An 18,273-nucleotide genomic window follows, 5' to 3' on the forward strand; every position below is an offset into this window, starting at 1 on the left:
AGAAGTAAGAAAGACAGAGTAAATGACAGTAAAATTACATAGAAATATATCTATAAAACAGAAGTAATTTCAATACAATGAAATCTAGCAATACAAGAACTGCTCACACACGTAACTTTTACAGCAATAAATAATAATATTTCAAATAAACATACAATATAACATATCCATAGAAAACTAAACTGTATATAAATGCCTCCAATTATTCCATGCTATTGAAAGTGTGTCTGTCCTGTATACTGGTTTTCATGAGATGAACATAGATCAAGGGCTAGTAGTGGTAGTAGATGGTGGTGGTGAGAAGAATGGGATGGAAGGAATTGTAGTTGGAATAGTTGGGAGTGAGGGAATGTTTGGAAGTGGAGGCAAGTTAAACTGTGGGATTGATGGGATGGTGGGCAAGTTGGGAAGTGGAGGCCGCTGTGCAGGAGTTGGCAGTGATGGCTGAGTGGTGGGCAATGGCAGTGTAGGCAAAGGCGGCAATGGTGTTGGTTTAGGCAAAGTAGGCACCACTGGCACTGTTGGTATAGAAGGTGTAGTGGTTTGTAAGAGATTGCGAGCTGCTAAGCTAAGGTTAATGCTGGATAATATGTTGAAAACAACAAAGAAAGCCAAGATGAACCACTTGCTAGATGCCATGATGGAAAAAGAAGTATTTCACTAGGTTTTAAAATGGGAAAGCAAGGAATTCTCTTTGGTTTTGATGGTAGAAACAAAGGCCATGTTTAGGGTTTATATAGCTAGTTGGAATATTTCTAAAAGGGTTGCGTGAGAAGTATGATGCAAGGTTGGTGATTGGTATTTGGCAGACACCATGCCCTAATGAGCTTTCCTGTTGTTAGGTTATCTCCTTACCCATCTTGCATGGAAAAACAATGAAATGTTGACTATTGTTGTTGTTTCGTAATTTTGAGTATATGTAATGCTAGTAATTCACAAAAGGTTGGTTTGGTTTTGGATACCAAACCTTTTTTTTTTATCTATTTGGTTCGCTAATCTAAGTTACGTGGAGGATTGTGAAGACAGTTTCTTTCTTTGCTAATCTAAGTTTATTATTATTCTATTATTAGTAAGTTTTTAAATAAATGATAGGTCCAACAGTATCACCACTCAAAGTCAAGTGATAGGCTATCAGTTTTTATGTCCAAGAACGTAGCCAAAAAAAATTTCTTTGGAAAAGTAAGGGAAAGAGGTGAATATAAAATGTGCATTAAGCTTGGGGATAATATAAGAGATGAGTCTCTCTTCAATTAAGTGAAACAGTAGAGATAACATGATTACTCATAAAATAAATAAAAAATATAATAAATGAAGATATTAATCTTCCTAACATGTTATTTGTTTTGTTAACTTCGACTTTTGAAAGGTTATATTTTGTTCGTAAAAATAAAATAAATAAATAAATAAAAAGCAGCATATCACTTATTGTTAAATTGACTAAATATCTCTCTCTCTCTCTCTCTCTCTCTCTCATGTGTACACCAAAATGAAAGGATTATCCAATGATTTTAAGATCTTTAAACATAACTTCGTCAATATAGTATTACATATACTAATTAATATCATATAATACACGATATGAATCATATTAAATTAAGAAAGAAAAAAATATATCATAAATGCATATCAAGCAGTACAGTGAGCAAGCTCATGAATTGTATGGTATAGACATACGTATTAATTATATGAATCTTAACAAATTGGTTTTTTTTTTTTTTTTTTTTTTTGAGGGAGTTAACAAATTGGTTAATTGAACATATTGTGCAATACATACGCAAATGTATTTATATTGGACTTTTGCTAATATTTGAGGTTAATTTGATCAAACTCTAATAAGTTGTTAAGAGTTTTCAGGCTATTCAGCTGAGCTCAATAAAATAACACACACTTTCTCTCTCTCCAATTTTAGTGACACTTCAATTAATTTGAATCTTTTTCTCTTTCGGTATCTGTCAACCCCCGAACACTGACACTTCAATTAATTTGAATCTTTTTCTCATTCGGTATCTCTCATCCCCGAACACCCCTGAGCCCCTCCATTTCTTTCTAATTAATCCACGGGTGGTAGCTCAAGAGTAACAATAACACAAGCACTATTGATCCTAAGTAGTGGTTAGTGGGTTCTCTTTGATTAAAATTGATTTTTTTCCCTTTAACTTTGTCAACAATTTTTATTTACTATTTTGAAAAACTTAGAGACTCCATATTGGATTAACGGTGTTAATAAGTACTATTTAAGTGCATTATCTATTAGAAGGGATAAATTAAGACCATGTGAATGTACTTACAAATTAATTTAGTTATATAAGCGTAATATTTTTTGGCAAGAAGAAAGTATCATTTCATTAATTTAATCTATATCTATATCTATATATCTAAAAGCTGAAGCATAATATTTATAGTTACTATGCTCCTGTTGAGTCATACCAATGACAACATCATCCACCCATTTTCAACATTCTCTCTTTTATTCTTAATTCTTTTTTTTTTCTTATTAATTTCCCAACTTATTTTTATACTTTCTTTTTATTTTCTCCTCCCTTTTACCTTTTCATCTCCCCACTACTATATACCTTAATATCACTTTTCCTCTATCCATTTATCTTCCTTTATTTTTTTTTTGCTTTTTTATTCCCCTTCCCTTACTATAAATTTACAATTCTCTTTTCTATTCTATTCATAATTTTTTCACACACAAAATGTTAGCTCTCTCTCTCTCTCTCTCTCTCTCTCTCTCTCTCTCTCTCTCTCTCTCTCTCTCATTTCCACACAAAAAGGTTATTTCTCTCTCTCTTTCTTTCTCTCTTTTTTTTTTTTTTTTTTCATTTTTGGTAGATTTTTTTATATTTTTCTTGCATCTCTACTTTCGATTGATGAATTTTTGTATTATTTGGAACTCTACTTTGGGTTGATGTGATTAAGTTTTTTATTTTTCAATTGTTATTTTTTTTTTATTCTCTTTGGTTTCATAGATGTTATTATATTGCATTATAAATATAGTATATAAGAATATAATGTTATTTTATTACAAAACATGACTTAGATAATGTGACTTGACAAAAACATAGTAACAATAAATGCTATACTTAAGATTTTAGATATTATGAGTTTGAGACTTATATTTTTTTTTTAAAATATTGATTTAGATTAGGTGCTTTTAACTCAAACATGTCTCTTCCGATTATGTAAGTGCACAAAAACATGTCAAAGTGGACCAAAATGAACCAAAGTGATCTAAATGGACCAAATTGGACCAAATGAAATTAAGTGATCTGAATGGACCAAATTGGACCAAATGAAATTAAGTGGACTAAATTGACTGAATAGGAACAAGGTACACTGAATAGGACCGAATAAGGATGAATGGACTGAAGTGGACAGAATGGACTGAACAGGACCAAATCAGACCTAATAGAACCGAAGTGGTAAACTAGATTGAAATGGATCGAATAGGACCAATGTAGACTGAATAGGACCGAACTGGAGAGAGTGGACTGAATATAACTAAAGGGGATAAAATGAGCCAAATAGGAGCAAAGTAGGCCGAATGGCACAAATTGGACTGAAGTAGAGCAAAGTAGACAGAATGGACCGAATAGGACCAATATGAACCAAATAGAACCAAAGTAGGCAGAATGGATTGAATAGGACTAAAGTGCATAGAATAGACCAAATAGGACTGAAGTGGACAGAAGAGGACCAACGTGGACCGAGTAAAGCCAAGGTGGACTGAATAGACTGATTTGGACCAAAGTGGACCTTTTGAATATTTATCATTTATATTGCATTTTTAGGGCTCATATTTCTAATTTCTAATGTCTATTTTAATATTTTCTTGGTATATTTTTTTACTCAAAACAAAAGAGTTTAGTCCAAATATAATAAAATTTCATATTTTTCAACCCAAAAATTAAGAAAAAAAAAATGAATTTTTGAGCTAAAATTGAAAAGAAAACTTACAAAAAGAATCAATTAATGCTCATTTAGTCTAAAATGGACCGGGGGATCAAAATTGACTGAGTGAACCAAATTAGACTGAGTAGACCAAATTGGACCAAAATTGACCTAATCGGACCAAATAGAACCGAAGTAGACTTAATCGAACTAAATAGAAATTGTTTAATTTTTAGAGAGAACAAATTACTTTCAAAAAATTTTAGAGAAAAAAATTATACATTATATTACAATACAAAATAATTATTTATTCTTACGCATCACATAGGTTTTTGCATCTAGTTATTATAATAGATGAATATAACTAAATATGTGTTTTCATATACCTATCATATAGTATAGTGTTAATTTTGATTAAATTGATCTACAGTAGTTTGATTAATGTCTCAAGTACTTGTAAGGCATGAGGCTTACGCAAGTTCCAATATCAAATACTAGCTTGTGACCTTTCAACAAAAAAAATATACTAGCTTGTGAGTTTGGAAGAACATAAGTAGTAGTTTGATTAATGTCTCAAGTACTTGTAAGGCATGAGGTTTATGAAGTTCCAATATCAAATACTAGCTTATGGGTCTGGAAGAACAATAGTAGGAGCAGATCACTTATCAAAAAGGAGCAACTGCAATTGATGTCGCTCTTGATTTCGGTTCTAGCTTTGCCATTTGTGAATGTGATTAGGCTATTGTTGTTACGTTGTCTATCCATTTTGGTTCTATCTTAGGGTCTATTTAGAAAATAGCTTATTTAGCTGAAATTGAAAATTTTTTACTGTAAGTGTAAAAATTAAGATTAAAAGCCAGCTAAATAGTACAATGATACTTATGAATATTACCAAAAAATGCAATAAAGCCCATAAATAGTACCCAAAAAAAAAATTAAAAAACTCAAATAAACTGAACCTTATAGCTCACCCCAAACAAGCTCTTAGTATTGTAAATGATATCAAAACTCCTCTCCAAATTTTTTTTTTTTTTTTTTTTTTTTTTTTAAATTTTGATTATCATGATAATCTCTTTGAAGAGAATAAATGATTTGAATAATTTATTTGAAATAAAAATTATACATACATATATTCATACATATATATATATATATGTATATATTTATTTATTTTGCTTAAATATATAGTCAATCTCATGCAATTCATTTAAAAGTAACGACGTTAAAACAAATGAATAACTATCCTAAAGATTATATTTGTGTACTCAGAGCCTTTATATTTAGAAATATTTTCATTTAAATTTAGCCATATCGAAGTGAACTGAAATGCTATTTTAATGTGACTTGACAAAAACGTAGTAACAATAAATGCTATGCTTAAGATTTTAGATATTATGAGTTTGAGACTTATATTTTTTTTTATAAATATTGATTTAGATTAGGTGCTTTTAACTCAAACATGTCTCTTCCCATTATGTAAGTGCACAAAAACATGTCAAAGTGGACCAAAATGAACCAAAGTGATCTAAATGGACCAAATGAAATTGAGTGATCTGAATGGACCAAATTGGACCAAATGAAATTAAGTGGACTAAATTGACTGAATAGGAACAAGGTACACTGAATAGGACCGAATAAGGATGAATGGACTGAAGTGGACAGAATGGACTGAACAGGACCAAATCGGACCTAATAGAACCGAAGTGGCAAACTAGATTGAAATGGATCGAATAGGACCAATGTGGACTGAATAGGACCGAACTGGAGAGAGTGGACTGAATATAACTAAAGTGGATAAAATGAGCCAAATAGGAGCAAAGTAGGCCGAATGGCACAAATTGGACTGAAGTAGAGCAAAGTAGACAGAATGGACCGAATAGGACCAATACGAACCAAATAGAACCAAAGTAGGCAGAATGGATTGAATAGGACTAAAGTGCATAGAATAGACCAAATAGGACTGAAGTGGACAGAAGAGAACCAACGTGGACCGAGTAAAGCCAATGTGGACTGAATAGACCGATTTGGACCGAAGTGGGCCTTTTGAATATTTATCATTTATATTGCATTTTTAGGGCTCATATTTCTAATTTCTAATGTCTATTTTAATATTTTCTTGGTATATTTTTTTAATCAAAACAAAAGAGTTTAGTCCAAATATAATAAAATTTCATATTTTTCAACCCAAAAATTAAGAAAAAAAAATGAATTTTTGAGCTAAAATTGAAAAGAAAACTTACAAAAAGAATCAATTAATGCTCATTTAGTCTAAAATGGACCGGGGGATCAAAATTGACTGAGTGAACCAAATTAGACTGAGTAGACCAAATTGGACCAAAATTGACCTAATCGGACCAAATAGAACCGAAGTAGACTTAATCGAACTAAATAGAAATTGTTTAATTTTTAGAGAGAACAAATTACTTTCAAAAAATTTTAGAGAAAAAAATTATACATTATATTACAATACAAAATAATTATTTATTCTTACGCATCACATAGGTTTTTGCATCTAGTTATTATAATAGATGAATATAACTAAATATGTGTTTTCATATACCTATCATATAGTATAGTGTTAATTTTGATTAAATTGATCTACAGTAGTTTGATTAATGTCTCAAGTACTTGTAAGGCATGAGGCTTACGCAAGTTCCAATATCAAATACTAGCTTGTGACCTTTCAAAAAAAAAATATACTAGCTTGTGAGTTTGGAAAAACATAAGTAGTAGTTTGATTAATGTCTCAAGTACCTGTAAGGCATGAGGTTTATGAAGTTCCAATATCAAATACTAGCTTATGGGTCTGGAAGAACAATAGTAGGAGCAGATCACTTATCAAAAAGGAGCAACTGCAATTGATGTCGCTCTTGATTTCGGTTCTAGCTTTGCCATTTGTGAATGTGATTAGGCTATTGTTGTTACGTTGTCTATCCATTTTGGTTCTATCTTAGGGTCTATTTAGAAAATAGCTTATTTAGCTGAAATTGAAAATTTTTTACTGTAAGTGTAAAAATTAAGATTAAAAGCCAGCTAAATAGTACAATGATACTTATGAATATTACCAAAAAATGCAATAAAGCCCATAAATAGTACCCAAAAAAAAAATTAAAAAACTCAAATAAACTGAACCTTATAGCTCACCCCAAACAAGCTCTTAGTATTGTAAATGATATCAAAACTCCTCTCCAAATTTTTTTTTTTTTTTTTTTTTTTTTTTTTAGTATTGTAAATGATATCAAAACTCCTCTCCAAATTTTTTTTTTTTTTTTTTTTTTTTTTTTGAGGAACTCTCTAATTTTGTTGGCTTGGACTTCGTCCATGTTTAGGCCAATAGTGTGGCTGCTTGGGCCATGTCCTCTCGTACTGATGGGCCAATTTGCCTATCTTCTCTACCCTCCTCTGTTTTGGAGTTAGCGGAGGGAGATGGACCTGGCCTTTTGGGTGTTTTTGTGAAATAAAAGTGATTGTTAAGAAAAACACAAAACAAAAGGCCAGTTACGTTCATTTGGGTTTAGCATAGCAGCCGTGCCACCCACCTCGGCTCCAATTCATCTTGTAACCTAGACAGACAGGAAGTTTACATATTACTATTTGCGTTTGTTTGATGAGTCGAGGCAAGTAAAAAGGATTCACCTGCGAGAACATACAGGACTGCACTGCATTATTGGTTAAACACTAAACTATTCTAGAAACACTAAGTTTTCAAAACCTTTTTCACTTGTTAAGACGATCGTGATTAGAACATTACTTTCATATGGGCTAATCATTGATACCGCTTTTATTAATACAGTAATCAGAACAGGCTCCATCAATAGTTGTGAAAAAGAGTCTTGAAATTATATATTGAAGCACCTTCAAAACTAGAACTGAATGTCTGAGATTTAAAATTGAAGCATTATTATAGATATTTACAAGGTCAAGAACTTTCAGTCTAAAATCTAGGGGAATCGGCGGAGTTAAGAGCTCTTCATATCATATTTACAAAGTCAAAATCTTTGCAAGTTTTGAACCTAGATGATGACATGGAGTTGATGCTCCAGAAAGAATTAGCTATCGGTATTTACTTATTGTACTTCCGATATCATGCCATTGAGGATTTTGATATCGAATAAATGCTGCAAATCTTACATGACTTTGAGAATTAATTGTCTGGAAGAATATATCCACCACCAAATGCCAATGGTTCTCTTTTGATTGGTATCTTACCATTTATGCTATACGGGGAACCCAAATCCTTCGGACGGGTTGAATCAGATGATGGTGAGAATAAATGTAATGACAAGAAAAAACCTTTTAAGTGAACTTTAGCGGAACAGTATCTCGCCATGAGTGACCCAGTCTGCAAAATTTTCGGAAAATCCAGCAGAGATATCATTCATGATCTCCATTCCAGACTGCTCCCTTTCCTAAAGAAGTACCAATGGAATTGATTATCTGTTTCAAGGCATGGGGAGAATTCTCTCCTATAAATTCTTCCTGAATACATTCAAAATATACATCATTTCATAAAGATGCCAGCAGCAAAATAATAAATACTGACCTTCATGCTACTTCTAGACTCACTTGCAGATGTGGTTGTGTCAATCTTTAGCCCATATGCAAAATTTTCCGATGAAAGGCTGGTCATAGACCTGCAGCCAAATAAACCAGTGGTCAGTTGCCAATGATCCCTTAAATCAAACCACTCCCTTGTTTAAGAAAAAGGTGGATGGTGAAATCATAGGTTTCAGACCTATTGGATGCTTGTATAAGTTACCAATAAAAGAAATTAAATTAAATTATAATTAAAAAAGAAGAAGTGGTCAGTAATCAGGCTATAACAGCTGAACATCTTGTCTTGCAAATACCCAACTAAAGCCCTATGGTGAGGCAGAGAATATATAATACTAGGGTCCACCTAATAGACTACCACAGAGAGTTTAGCATTATCAGACTCTACCCCAAATAAAAGCAAATTTCTCATCTTTATGAACTTCATTCTCATAAAGATTCCAAATTCAAGAAATTGGTTCAGATGAGGATATAAAGTCGAATGATCTTACTTTCCAGATCACCACCAAAATATTGGCCTTTGGTTATCCAAAAGGAGTGCACAGTATTGGCATTAGCCTCGCCCCATGGGGATGGGTGGGGGTAGACTTTTATATTCTTCATGCTTCGACAACGGCATCCTCTTCCTCCAGTCACCACCAAATTGCAGCATGATGAGTTGACTTGAATTCTAAGTGGACATAATGTCTCCCCCAAAAAATAGTCTTGGGTGAGGGACATCATGTGCCACAGGAACAAGACGAACAGAGCAAGAGATTTTTCTTTTCTTACATTGTAATATCAAAATAAAGCTTTAGCTTCTTCATTTTTCACTTCAAGGTCAATCCAATGGCTATAACAAATGTGCTTATGAGAAGCCAACAATGAAGTATATTTGATCTTCACATCCTTTTGACATAGTGTAAGGCATAATAGATTCATGAGAACTACCTTTCATATGTTTCTTCTTCACAAGAATTTCCAGACGAAGAAAGCCAGTCCACATCAAGAAAATTTGAGCATGTACATGCGTCCCCATGGTCGCCATAACAAATGTGATTGCTTTCAGAACATTGGTCCTCTAGCATATCTCTAAAGAGCTGCCTGCGAGACATTGAAGGAGTAAACCTACAAAAGACAATCAAAACATATGAGAAGAAATTTAGATGAAGGCCCATAGGAACAAAAGAAAGAGAAAGAAACAAAAAATCTAAATATTCTACTAAAAATTACATGCATGCAACCTTTTTACTTCATCTTACTAAGGATGATATAATACTTGATATAAAGAAACAAGAGTACTGGAGGAAGACTGAATGAAAAGCAGAAAAGTTCAGGAATTGAAACCCAAATTTATTAAAGCAAGTTCTCGAGGCAGAGAATACAGAAAATGTAAATGATCAGACCTGCAATAAGATATATCACTTTCACAAGTTGAGATCTCTGGCGTGGACTCTGAAAGACCTGCATTACCTCTTTGCCCTTTTTCAGACAAAGGCTCATTATGTCCAATGTCTGTGCCCACCTCAGGTGAGTCAACAATATTTCCATCCGATAGTGATCTTTTAATAAATGACCTACAATAAAAAAAATCATAATAATAATAATAATAAGCTATTTGTAGAAGCAGCCACATTGTTTTCCCTAAATGAACTTTAATAATCAAAAGGACAGAAGCTGCGAATTTATTTCCCATTACCCCACCCCAAAAAAATCAGAATAGCACTCCTTCCCATAATATCATCAAAGTGGAGACAAGTGATCTATCTAACCCACTCCAAATCTCACAAAAAGACCTCTTTTAAGTTGATAACACTATAAGATTGTGGGTTTCATCTGAAGAGGGGAAAACCCCTTTTTTGTTTAGTGTTTCTCCAACAGTCATATAAGACTAAGACAAAAAGGAATATAACACACAAACCAATATACACACCCTTTTGATTCTCAAGAAGTGAAAAAGAAGAAAATCCAGAAGAAAATTGTGCGATTTTATACACTGTTAAATTTAGAACTTGAACCAACAAAGAGCAATGGCAAGAAAGATGATCAAAACTTCTGCAAATGAAGTTTAACAATAAAGTCTGCAAATGTGAAACATAGAGTCATAACAAAGCTAGACAAAGCTCTAACTTTAGAAAGAAAAGCACTTGTGAGAAACATATATGAACTATCATTAAAAAATACTTGGAATCAATAAAGATAACTGTAATAAATAAACAACAGTAAACATGCTTCTCATGAATTTTCCATACTTCCTGAAAGAATATCTGGAAAGGTTAGCAATATTAAAACATTATTCTTGCACATCTTTGGATTCGTGTATGGTTTTGATCTATTCTACTAAGGTGCGAGGTGTTGGTTCTGACAAGCTTTGTTGGAAGCCGGCCAGCAGTCGGGGTTTCGCGGTGAGCGGGTATCACTCCCTATCCCCCTCTACCGCCACTTCTTTCCCGTGGAAAATGATGTGGCAATCGACGGTTCCCCCCCCCGGGTAGCTTTTTTCTCTTGGACTGCGGCTTTAGGCAAGATTCCAACCATTGATAACCTTCGGAAAATGCATTTTGCTGTCCTTGAGTGGTGTTTTATGTGCAAAAGGTGTGGGGAATCTGTAAATCATCATCTCTCCTTCACTGTCCTTTGGCTTATAAGATGTGGAGTATGGTCTTTAGCTTGTTTGGTATTTGTTGGGTGATGCCACAAAGGGTAGTGGATTTGTTGGATTGTTGGTCAGGTAACTTCAAGTGTCATCATAATATAGTTATATGGAGGATGGTGCTGCACTATTTGATGTGGTGTATCTGGCGGGAACGGAATGCTAGAAGCTTTGAGGGTCGCGAACGGTCCATTCTTGAGTTTTAAGTCTTTTTTCTTTTTTACTCTTCTCGAATGGTGTTTAGTTATACCATCTTTTTCTTGTTTTTCTCTTCCTGTTTTGTTTGATCATTGTAATTTGGTTTCTTGATGTTTTTGCCTTTCTAGTACATTTCCTATGTACGGGGCTGTGCTCTTCCTTAATATATATTTTCCGTTACTTATAAAAAAAAAACATTTCCCCAACAATTGCAAAACCTTTTCTATTCTTCCCACTAAAGATACCAGTTCAGATAACATGGACAAAATCCCATATTGAAAGAAATTTCTGACTTAGAAGAATATTGAACAGACACATTCTCCCTTCTTTAGTAAAAAGTATTTTAATTTTATTGTTCAACAGCAATACAAATTCTCTCCCAAAAGTTTCATCAATTTGGAATGACTGAAAAGAAAGAACAAAAATTATACCTAATATTCTCATCGGCAAAATTAGGGCTACGCCTCCCAACATTGTAATGCTGGTCTGAATCCAGTTCCCACAGCTCTGCTTTACCTGGTTGTGGCTGGAAGTAACCCAGGAACCTGTACAACCATTAAGTCAAATTGTATGTTAAAACTCTAAGCCAATTCTAACTAATGAAGTGGATTACTTGACTTACACATTAATGGCATTCTGCTTCTCAGGATCCATACAGGTATTACTGTAAAACCGTTGTAAGGTTCTAAAGAACTCCTGCGACTGAGTTGCTGCTTTCCACTGGCCTCGTCTCTCGGAAAATATCTATTAAGCATAACCATTGCAAAATTATTGAGTGACAAGATACTGAAATTTAATTAGGAATTAAAATAGATTCTAGCTTGAATAAAACAGATAAGAATCAACTGCAATGCTATAGACCATTGAGTAGGGGCAGCTTCTAAGAGAATGAGAGGTTTTAGATGACCTATTTAAAAATTTGAAACTAGATATTGTCAAGCCAAGGGTATGGGAACATGGTTAAGAAGGCATGAACAAATTGGTCACTTGAAGTTTGAAACTAAGGAAGGACAGGCTAAAATCTAAAAATAAAAAATAAAAAAACAAAGGGATCAAAATATTTAATGAAGACTTTGATCAAGAATTGTCACAAGGTGAGGGACAAGGGTAATGACAACTAAGAAACAACTTTAGCTTCACTTGCTGTCTGGCTTAAAAGGACATACAAGAAATTGTAGTCCTCAATTTTTAGTTTTTTTGATTACATTCATCACACTATTTTTTAAATCATAATGGATCCAACATTGATTTAAAATTTTCCAAACACCAAAATTTAGAAGGATCACCTTATTATGTGCTGCAGAACCACCATATTGCAATGCAAGTGTGTCACCCATAGTTTCATAAACTCGCATTAATTCCTCTGCCAGAGGGTTATCTAGATCCATATTTGGGGAATCTAAAAATCCTAAAGCGTGCAACTGACGTCCAAGGGCAACTAGCCCATAGGCATATTGTGCAACATTTGTGCGATCTAAACAGTCTATGCAATTGGTTCTTAGGACTCCTTTTTGAAACATTGGGTGTTTGACATGATAGTCTCCACTTGCATCATTACTACCACTACTATTGCTGACTTCTTTCTCCGGGTTATCAGAATCTTCATTCCTGCTGGAAAAGTTCTCCAGAGAGCAGTCCCCACTATTACTTTTCCTGGATAAAAAATGGAATTGTCAGCCATGTGATTGACTAGGAAGTATCTTTCATCAGGAGTAATAACAAATCCTAAGCAATGAAGCCTCAAAAGAATGTCCCAGAACAAGCTATCGTATTTTATATAGTAAGCCGATCCTATACATACACATAGGAACATATTTATTCAATTAGATGAACCACAGGTAAACCATAAAGAAAATTCTCTGAACAAACCCCAAATACTATTTTGAATATGAGCATGTGAAAACCGTATAAATGTATGAAGAAATGGGCCAAAATGGAATTCTATTTATCTTCTGGATTGTACTATTACAGAAAATTAAACTTATGCATGGGGATTGAGGAAAGTTATTAGCATTCAATCCATAAAGTAGTTAGAGAAAGAAATTCAGGCACATCAATTCATGATATTTGAATTATAAAAATAAATGACGAATAATTTCAGTAAGTAGCATCTATTGTCGAAACTTACTCAAACCAGGAACAATTCAATAATCCCTCTGGCCTTAAATTTGGTGTTATTTGACAATAGAAGATGCCGGTTACGTTCAAAGCATGTGCAGCCACTTTTCCTAGCTGAGTCAACACATTGGTAGCTTTGCTGCAAATAAACAGGCTCTATTCATGTCAATCATGCCTTTATATATATATATATATATATAGACACAAGTATTCACATCAATCATGCCTTAAAAGACTAGAAAACTAAAATTTTTTATACAAGCATGCAAAAGCCAAGCACCTTGTAGAGTGTCTATGTAGATCCCAGTGAAGAAACCTAAGGCGATTCTCAACACTTAAATCTTTATTAATAAATCTGATAGCATTTGCAAACTCAGCACGAAGAACAGTTTCTCGAGGTCTCCTCTCACGTGTCTGTTGATCACCAACCATTATAACCAAAAAAAAACCAAGAAAATAGTTTAAGAGAACACACATCAAAGTTCACTAAACTTCAGATACAAGACCCAAAGCAATAGCTTGGACACAATTCATTTCTCAATAAATGCAGAAAGGCCTACCTTAATTAAATTCAATATAAGTATGGGATTTCCATATCTCTTGGCAAGATTTTCAAAATGAAGTCTTGTGGCTTCATAATTAGGGTCCTTCCTCGATACTAAAAAAAAAAAAAGATATCAGCAAAATATAAACTGAACAAAAAAAGCTACAATGAGAATAAAGTGTGCCCAAGTCATACATATAATGTCAGGTTTGAGATTCAATCGAGAAGTTTCCTGGGACCAGAAAAGGGGTATCGATCCCCGGTTCTGCACGACAGAACTTATTTGCCTAGAGTATCCTTCTGGAGAATCTTCATAAACAATCTGTTCTGTCTCAACATCATTAGCTACTCTACCCTTCTCATTGACACCTCGTTTTAAATATCTGCACCAGAAGATAGAAAGACAAAGTGAGAGTCGTGTCTAGAGAGGAAAGTTTATTCTACCGAATGGGAAGCAAAACATCTGCAGTGTGATCATCTTCAGTGTCATACTATAAAAATTGCAACATTGAGAAGGAGCAAAGATCATAAGTTAGAGTCTTTAAGTCAACTTGAAATCATGAAGAAGCAGTTATAAAGGGTCATGTGGCCTGTGTAGACCACTATAAGGTGCATAGATATGAAAAGAAGTTGTAAGCCAGGTATACCACATGTAATATCAAAAGAGTGCAACTTAATCAAATAACTATGAAGCATGTTTGAGCAGTCCCCAAACCTGGTGCCAGCATAATGACGTGATCGTCTAGCAATTAGGGTCAAGTTGAAGTCCCTACCAGATACAGAAAGTTTGACCTAAAAAAACAAAGAATGAAATAGTTAAATAATATCAAACTTTTCAATGTTTTTGTTCTAGTACATAATAATATGTATATATCTAGGAAAAATAATTGTGAAGGTTGCAAGCCTGCATGAATCACCAAACTTTCCAAGTTTTGTCACAAGTAGGCTGCTTCAATCAAGAGGAAAAACAAAATATTCCAAACTAAATATTTAAAAACTACATATTCTCCCAACTTAAGAAACATCTAAAATGCTAATAACCTTAAAGCTACCTAACTAAACCAGATTCTTAACCAAGTCATTCTCACTCTAAATATATACATTAAGGGTCTGTTTGGGATCCGCTTATTTTGCTGAAACTGAAAACTTTTTGCTGAAAATACTGTACATAAGGGTAAAAGTTAGTTGAAATAGTACAGTGGGACCCATGAATAATAGCAAAAATAAGTTGAATAGTAAAATAAGCTAGCTTTTTAATTTAGAGCCAAACGCACACTAAGAAATGGACTACATAAAGAAGATATCAGGTAAGAAATTAATAAAACCAAATGACAAAATACGAGAAGCAGGGGACTTAAAGATTCCTAGAAGTTCCATTCTGGCTGCATCCTACATGGTGGTGGCTCAAACTGCTCAGTAAAGTTATAAAGACAAAGAAAACCTATGTAAATTAATCAAGGTCCACATTCCATACCTGTTTAAAGAAGCCATATACTAAGGCAACGGTCCAGAGAGTATTTTTGAGGTTATTTCGGATTCCACGAGTTAAGTACTCATTCCATACAAACATTGTTTCATAAAGTAATTCTTCTGCCTTATAATCACATAAGTTCTTTTGAAGACTACGCATGATATGGTAGGAGTAGCTGAAAATGAAGTCCTTCGTCAGATCCACTGTGCATAGGAGCTTCTTGTATCTATGTCCACCAGGAAAAGAAATGCAACAAATATCAATATACATCATTACATCTAATAATATGAACATAGAGGAAATAATGTCAATGAAGCAACCAGGAAAAATTATATATAAAAAATAAAAATATATATATAAAATACAAAGGAAAGAAAGTGATTATCCCCACAAAACCCTGATGATACCTTGTCTCATTCAACATGTTATATTTACATCACAACAGCAATGAAGTTTTGCCCCTGTGAATTGGCAGGAAACAAACCGGCAATAACCTCTATGGAAAATTATAAATGAAGAAGGATCCAACAATAACATTCAACACTATTTAATTTTAAAAAGTATGGAAGATGCGTCATTTGTCACAATATAAGAAGACAAACTACACACTAACAGAGGAACACGAGACAAGTTTGAATCGAGGAAGCTCACATCATTGATTTCAAACTGCAGGGTGAATACAAGGGTTGTACAGAGATTACCTCGAAAATGAAGAAGTTGCCTACTATTAAAAGATGAAACCTAACAAGAATACTTTCCCCCAGAAAGAATTAATTGAAACTAAGATAAAAGAACAAAACAATAACAAAATCCTCATTCAAATACATATGGACAATCTATAATTCTGATTGCTACTCTCTTAGGTCTCCTTAGAAGTACTAAGGACATATTACATTTACATGCAAAATGGACAAAAGACCTGTTCTCGTTCTTAGAATTAGCCATTTCAGACCGCACAGTAGAATTTGGAATTGGAATTATCTCGCTCTTGGCAATGGAATAAATTGCGTGCCCACATATTGCACCGATCTTTCTTCTTTTTGTAATAAGCAGCATGTAATAAGGTCCTAAAAATTTGATGAACCCTATAATCAAAAGAAAACACCATGAGTTCTCAAATACGGACAGACACTGAACAAATGCTTTTCTTATTAAATGAGAAAGATATAACATACCAATGATTCCATAACAAGTGGTGACAAATTTAAGTCCACCTGTGCACTTGTTTCCTTCGTGAATCCTCCTTAGCAAGTCAAAGCATTCAATTTCTGAGTATGTTGTAGGGTCTTCAAGAATGTCTAACTCAGAAAGCTCCAATCTGTCAATCTTTAGCACCCGCCAAAAAGTCCTGTTCTTATCTCTTCCAATCATATAAAATTTCTGTTGCATATAGAACGCATATCAATATTGCATTATTATAGTTTGATAAGAAGAACATCAACTGGCATAGCTGCATAGGTAGATCACTTTATACAAAGAAACAAATAAAGAACAAAACTTTTGAAAACCATTCTACAAGTGATGTATGCCCAAATTCAGGATCAAGCATTTTAACAAATCCATGTCAATATTTTAAATTCACAACAGTGTCATTGCTATATTCTCTGCAAGTTTCTAGTAAAACAACACATGAAATGAACTCCAAAACATCAAATACCAAAACGCGTTAATTAGCAAGCTAAAATGTAAAACAAAACAGGAGGCAGACAACAATCAAACATGAACACAGTAAGTGTCAATTGTATAAATTAAATCCCCTTCCCCTCCAAACAAAACAAAAAACAAAAAAAAAAAAATATCACTTCCAAAATATTTCTCATTAAACTCGAAATCCAAATCTACACACCATTCCAAATCATGCTCAAATGCCAACCTCTCATCAGAGGTCACTAAACCAAAATTCTTTCAATAATTATTACCTATACAAATCCAATCACACAATTAAACAATAATTATAACAAATCTCAGCAAACAATTCAAATTCAAGTCTAGTGAAGCAAAATATCCAAAAAAAAAAACCCAAAACTACCAAATCCAGAAGGAAAAAATTCAAATATGAACACCAATTTGACCACCTAAGCAGTAGAAAACAAATCAAACATATATGTATTATATATACCGAGCGGGTCTCGTAGAGTCTGAACTTCTGCAAGTAGCAAGAGTTGGAGTCTAGTTCTCCTGCAGTCCATTGATGGAGCTCTTTGTCTTTCACTGAAGCCATGATCTGGATCCCCGAGCCTAAAAAAGCCCGGGTCTTTCAATCTCTAATCTCAAAAACACAAAAACACAAAAAAAGAAAAAAAAAAAAAAAAAAGGGAAATGACCCAGACAACAAACACAGAAAAACACAAGAAACAATAACAAAAACAAGTCCTTCACTTCCAAAAGGACAAACTTTATCAACACAAGATTCAATCTTAGTTCTTACAACGTATACATATACAATGAGACAACAGACCAAATAAAAAACAAAAACAAAGTTATTGAAGCAAAGTTATTGAAATCTAGCTGAGAGAGAAAGAGAGGAAGTCTTAGATTGTGAAGGAGGCACAGAGAGAGAAAGAAAGAAAGGCAAAGCCACAGAGCTTCAGCTCTGCATCCACACAAATAAAAAATAAAATATATATATCTCATTTTCTTTCTAACATTTTTATATATATATATATATATATAGTGTTCAAAAAAAAATATATTTTGCTTGACCTGATTTTTTATTTTTTATTTTTTTTAGTTATTGTATTTAAATAAAAATACAAACCAAAAAATAAAATGTAATTTTTTAGGTGTAACAAATTAAATCTTATACTTAAATTGTGTAAATTTAAATTCTACTCTATTTTTTTCATGTGAAAATCAAAATCA

General features: G+C 33.3%; 2 protein-coding genes across 4 annotated transcripts; both read right to left on the bottom strand.

Annotated features, from left to right (window-relative positions):
- Positions 1–264: 264 nt before the first annotated feature.
- On the bottom strand, positions 265–639 carry LOC112004835 (proline-rich receptor-like protein kinase PERK2). Its single transcript, XM_024037063.2, has one exon. The coding sequence runs from the start codon at positions 637–639 to the stop codon at positions 265–267; it is 375 nt and encodes a 124-aa protein (XP_023892831.1).
- Positions 640–7,709: 7,070 nt separating this feature from the next.
- Positions 7,710–18,036, bottom strand: LOC112004845 (phosphoinositide phosphatase SAC2). 3 transcript variants are annotated; one of them, XM_024037078.2, is made up of 16 exons: positions 17,531–18,035; positions 16,587–16,791; positions 16,331–16,496; positions 15,415–15,637; positions 14,656–14,732; positions 14,136–14,323; positions 13,957–14,054; positions 13,677–13,810; positions 13,407–13,535; positions 12,565–12,931; positions 11,901–12,022; positions 11,710–11,823; positions 9,834–10,004; positions 9,379–9,555; positions 8,438–8,528; positions 7,710–8,303 (listed from the first exon to the last, which is right to left on the bottom strand). In XM_024037078.2, the coding sequence occupies exons 1-16, from the start codon at positions 17,630–17,632 to the stop codon at positions 8,202–8,204; spliced, it is 2,466 nt and encodes an 821-aa protein (XP_023892846.2). In that variant the 5' UTR covers positions 17,633–18,035; the 3' UTR covers positions 7,710–8,201. The 3 variants fall into 3 exon arrangements, with proteins under 3 accessions (XP_023892846.2, XP_023892845.2, XP_065636908.1); XM_024037077.2 differs by having other exon boundaries at positions 7,710–8,331; XM_065780836.1 differs by lacking the exons at positions 7,710–8,303; positions 8,438–8,528 and adding an exon at positions 8,940–9,280 and having other exon boundaries at positions 17,531–18,036.
- Positions 18,037–18,273: the final 237 nt, after the last annotated feature.

This window comes from Quercus suber, unplaced genomic scaffold (genome assembly GCF_002906115.3).
Source record: "Quercus suber isolate HL8 unplaced genomic scaffold, Cork oak 2.0 scaffold_248, whole genome shotgun sequence".
NCBI classification, from domain to species: Eukaryota; Viridiplantae; Streptophyta; class Magnoliopsida; order Fagales; family Fagaceae; genus Quercus; species Quercus suber.

Coding starts and splice junctions, on each gene's coding strand:
- LOC112004845 (XM_024037078.2), bottom strand. CDS start 17,632: ATGGCTTCAGTGAAAGACAAAGAGCTCCATCAATGGACTGCAGGAGAA. Junction 12,932..13,406: donor TTGAATTGTTCCTGGTTTGA/GTAAGTTTCGAC, acceptor TTTTTTATCCAG/GAAAAGTAATAGTGGGGACT. Junction 8,304..8,437: donor AGTCTAGAAGTAGCATGAAG/GTCAGTATTTAT, acceptor GTACTTCTTTAG/GAAAGGGAGCAGTCTGGAAT.
- LOC112004835 (XM_024037063.2), bottom strand. CDS start 639: ATGGCATCTAGCAAGTGGTTCATCTTGGCTTTCTTTGTTGTTTTCAAC.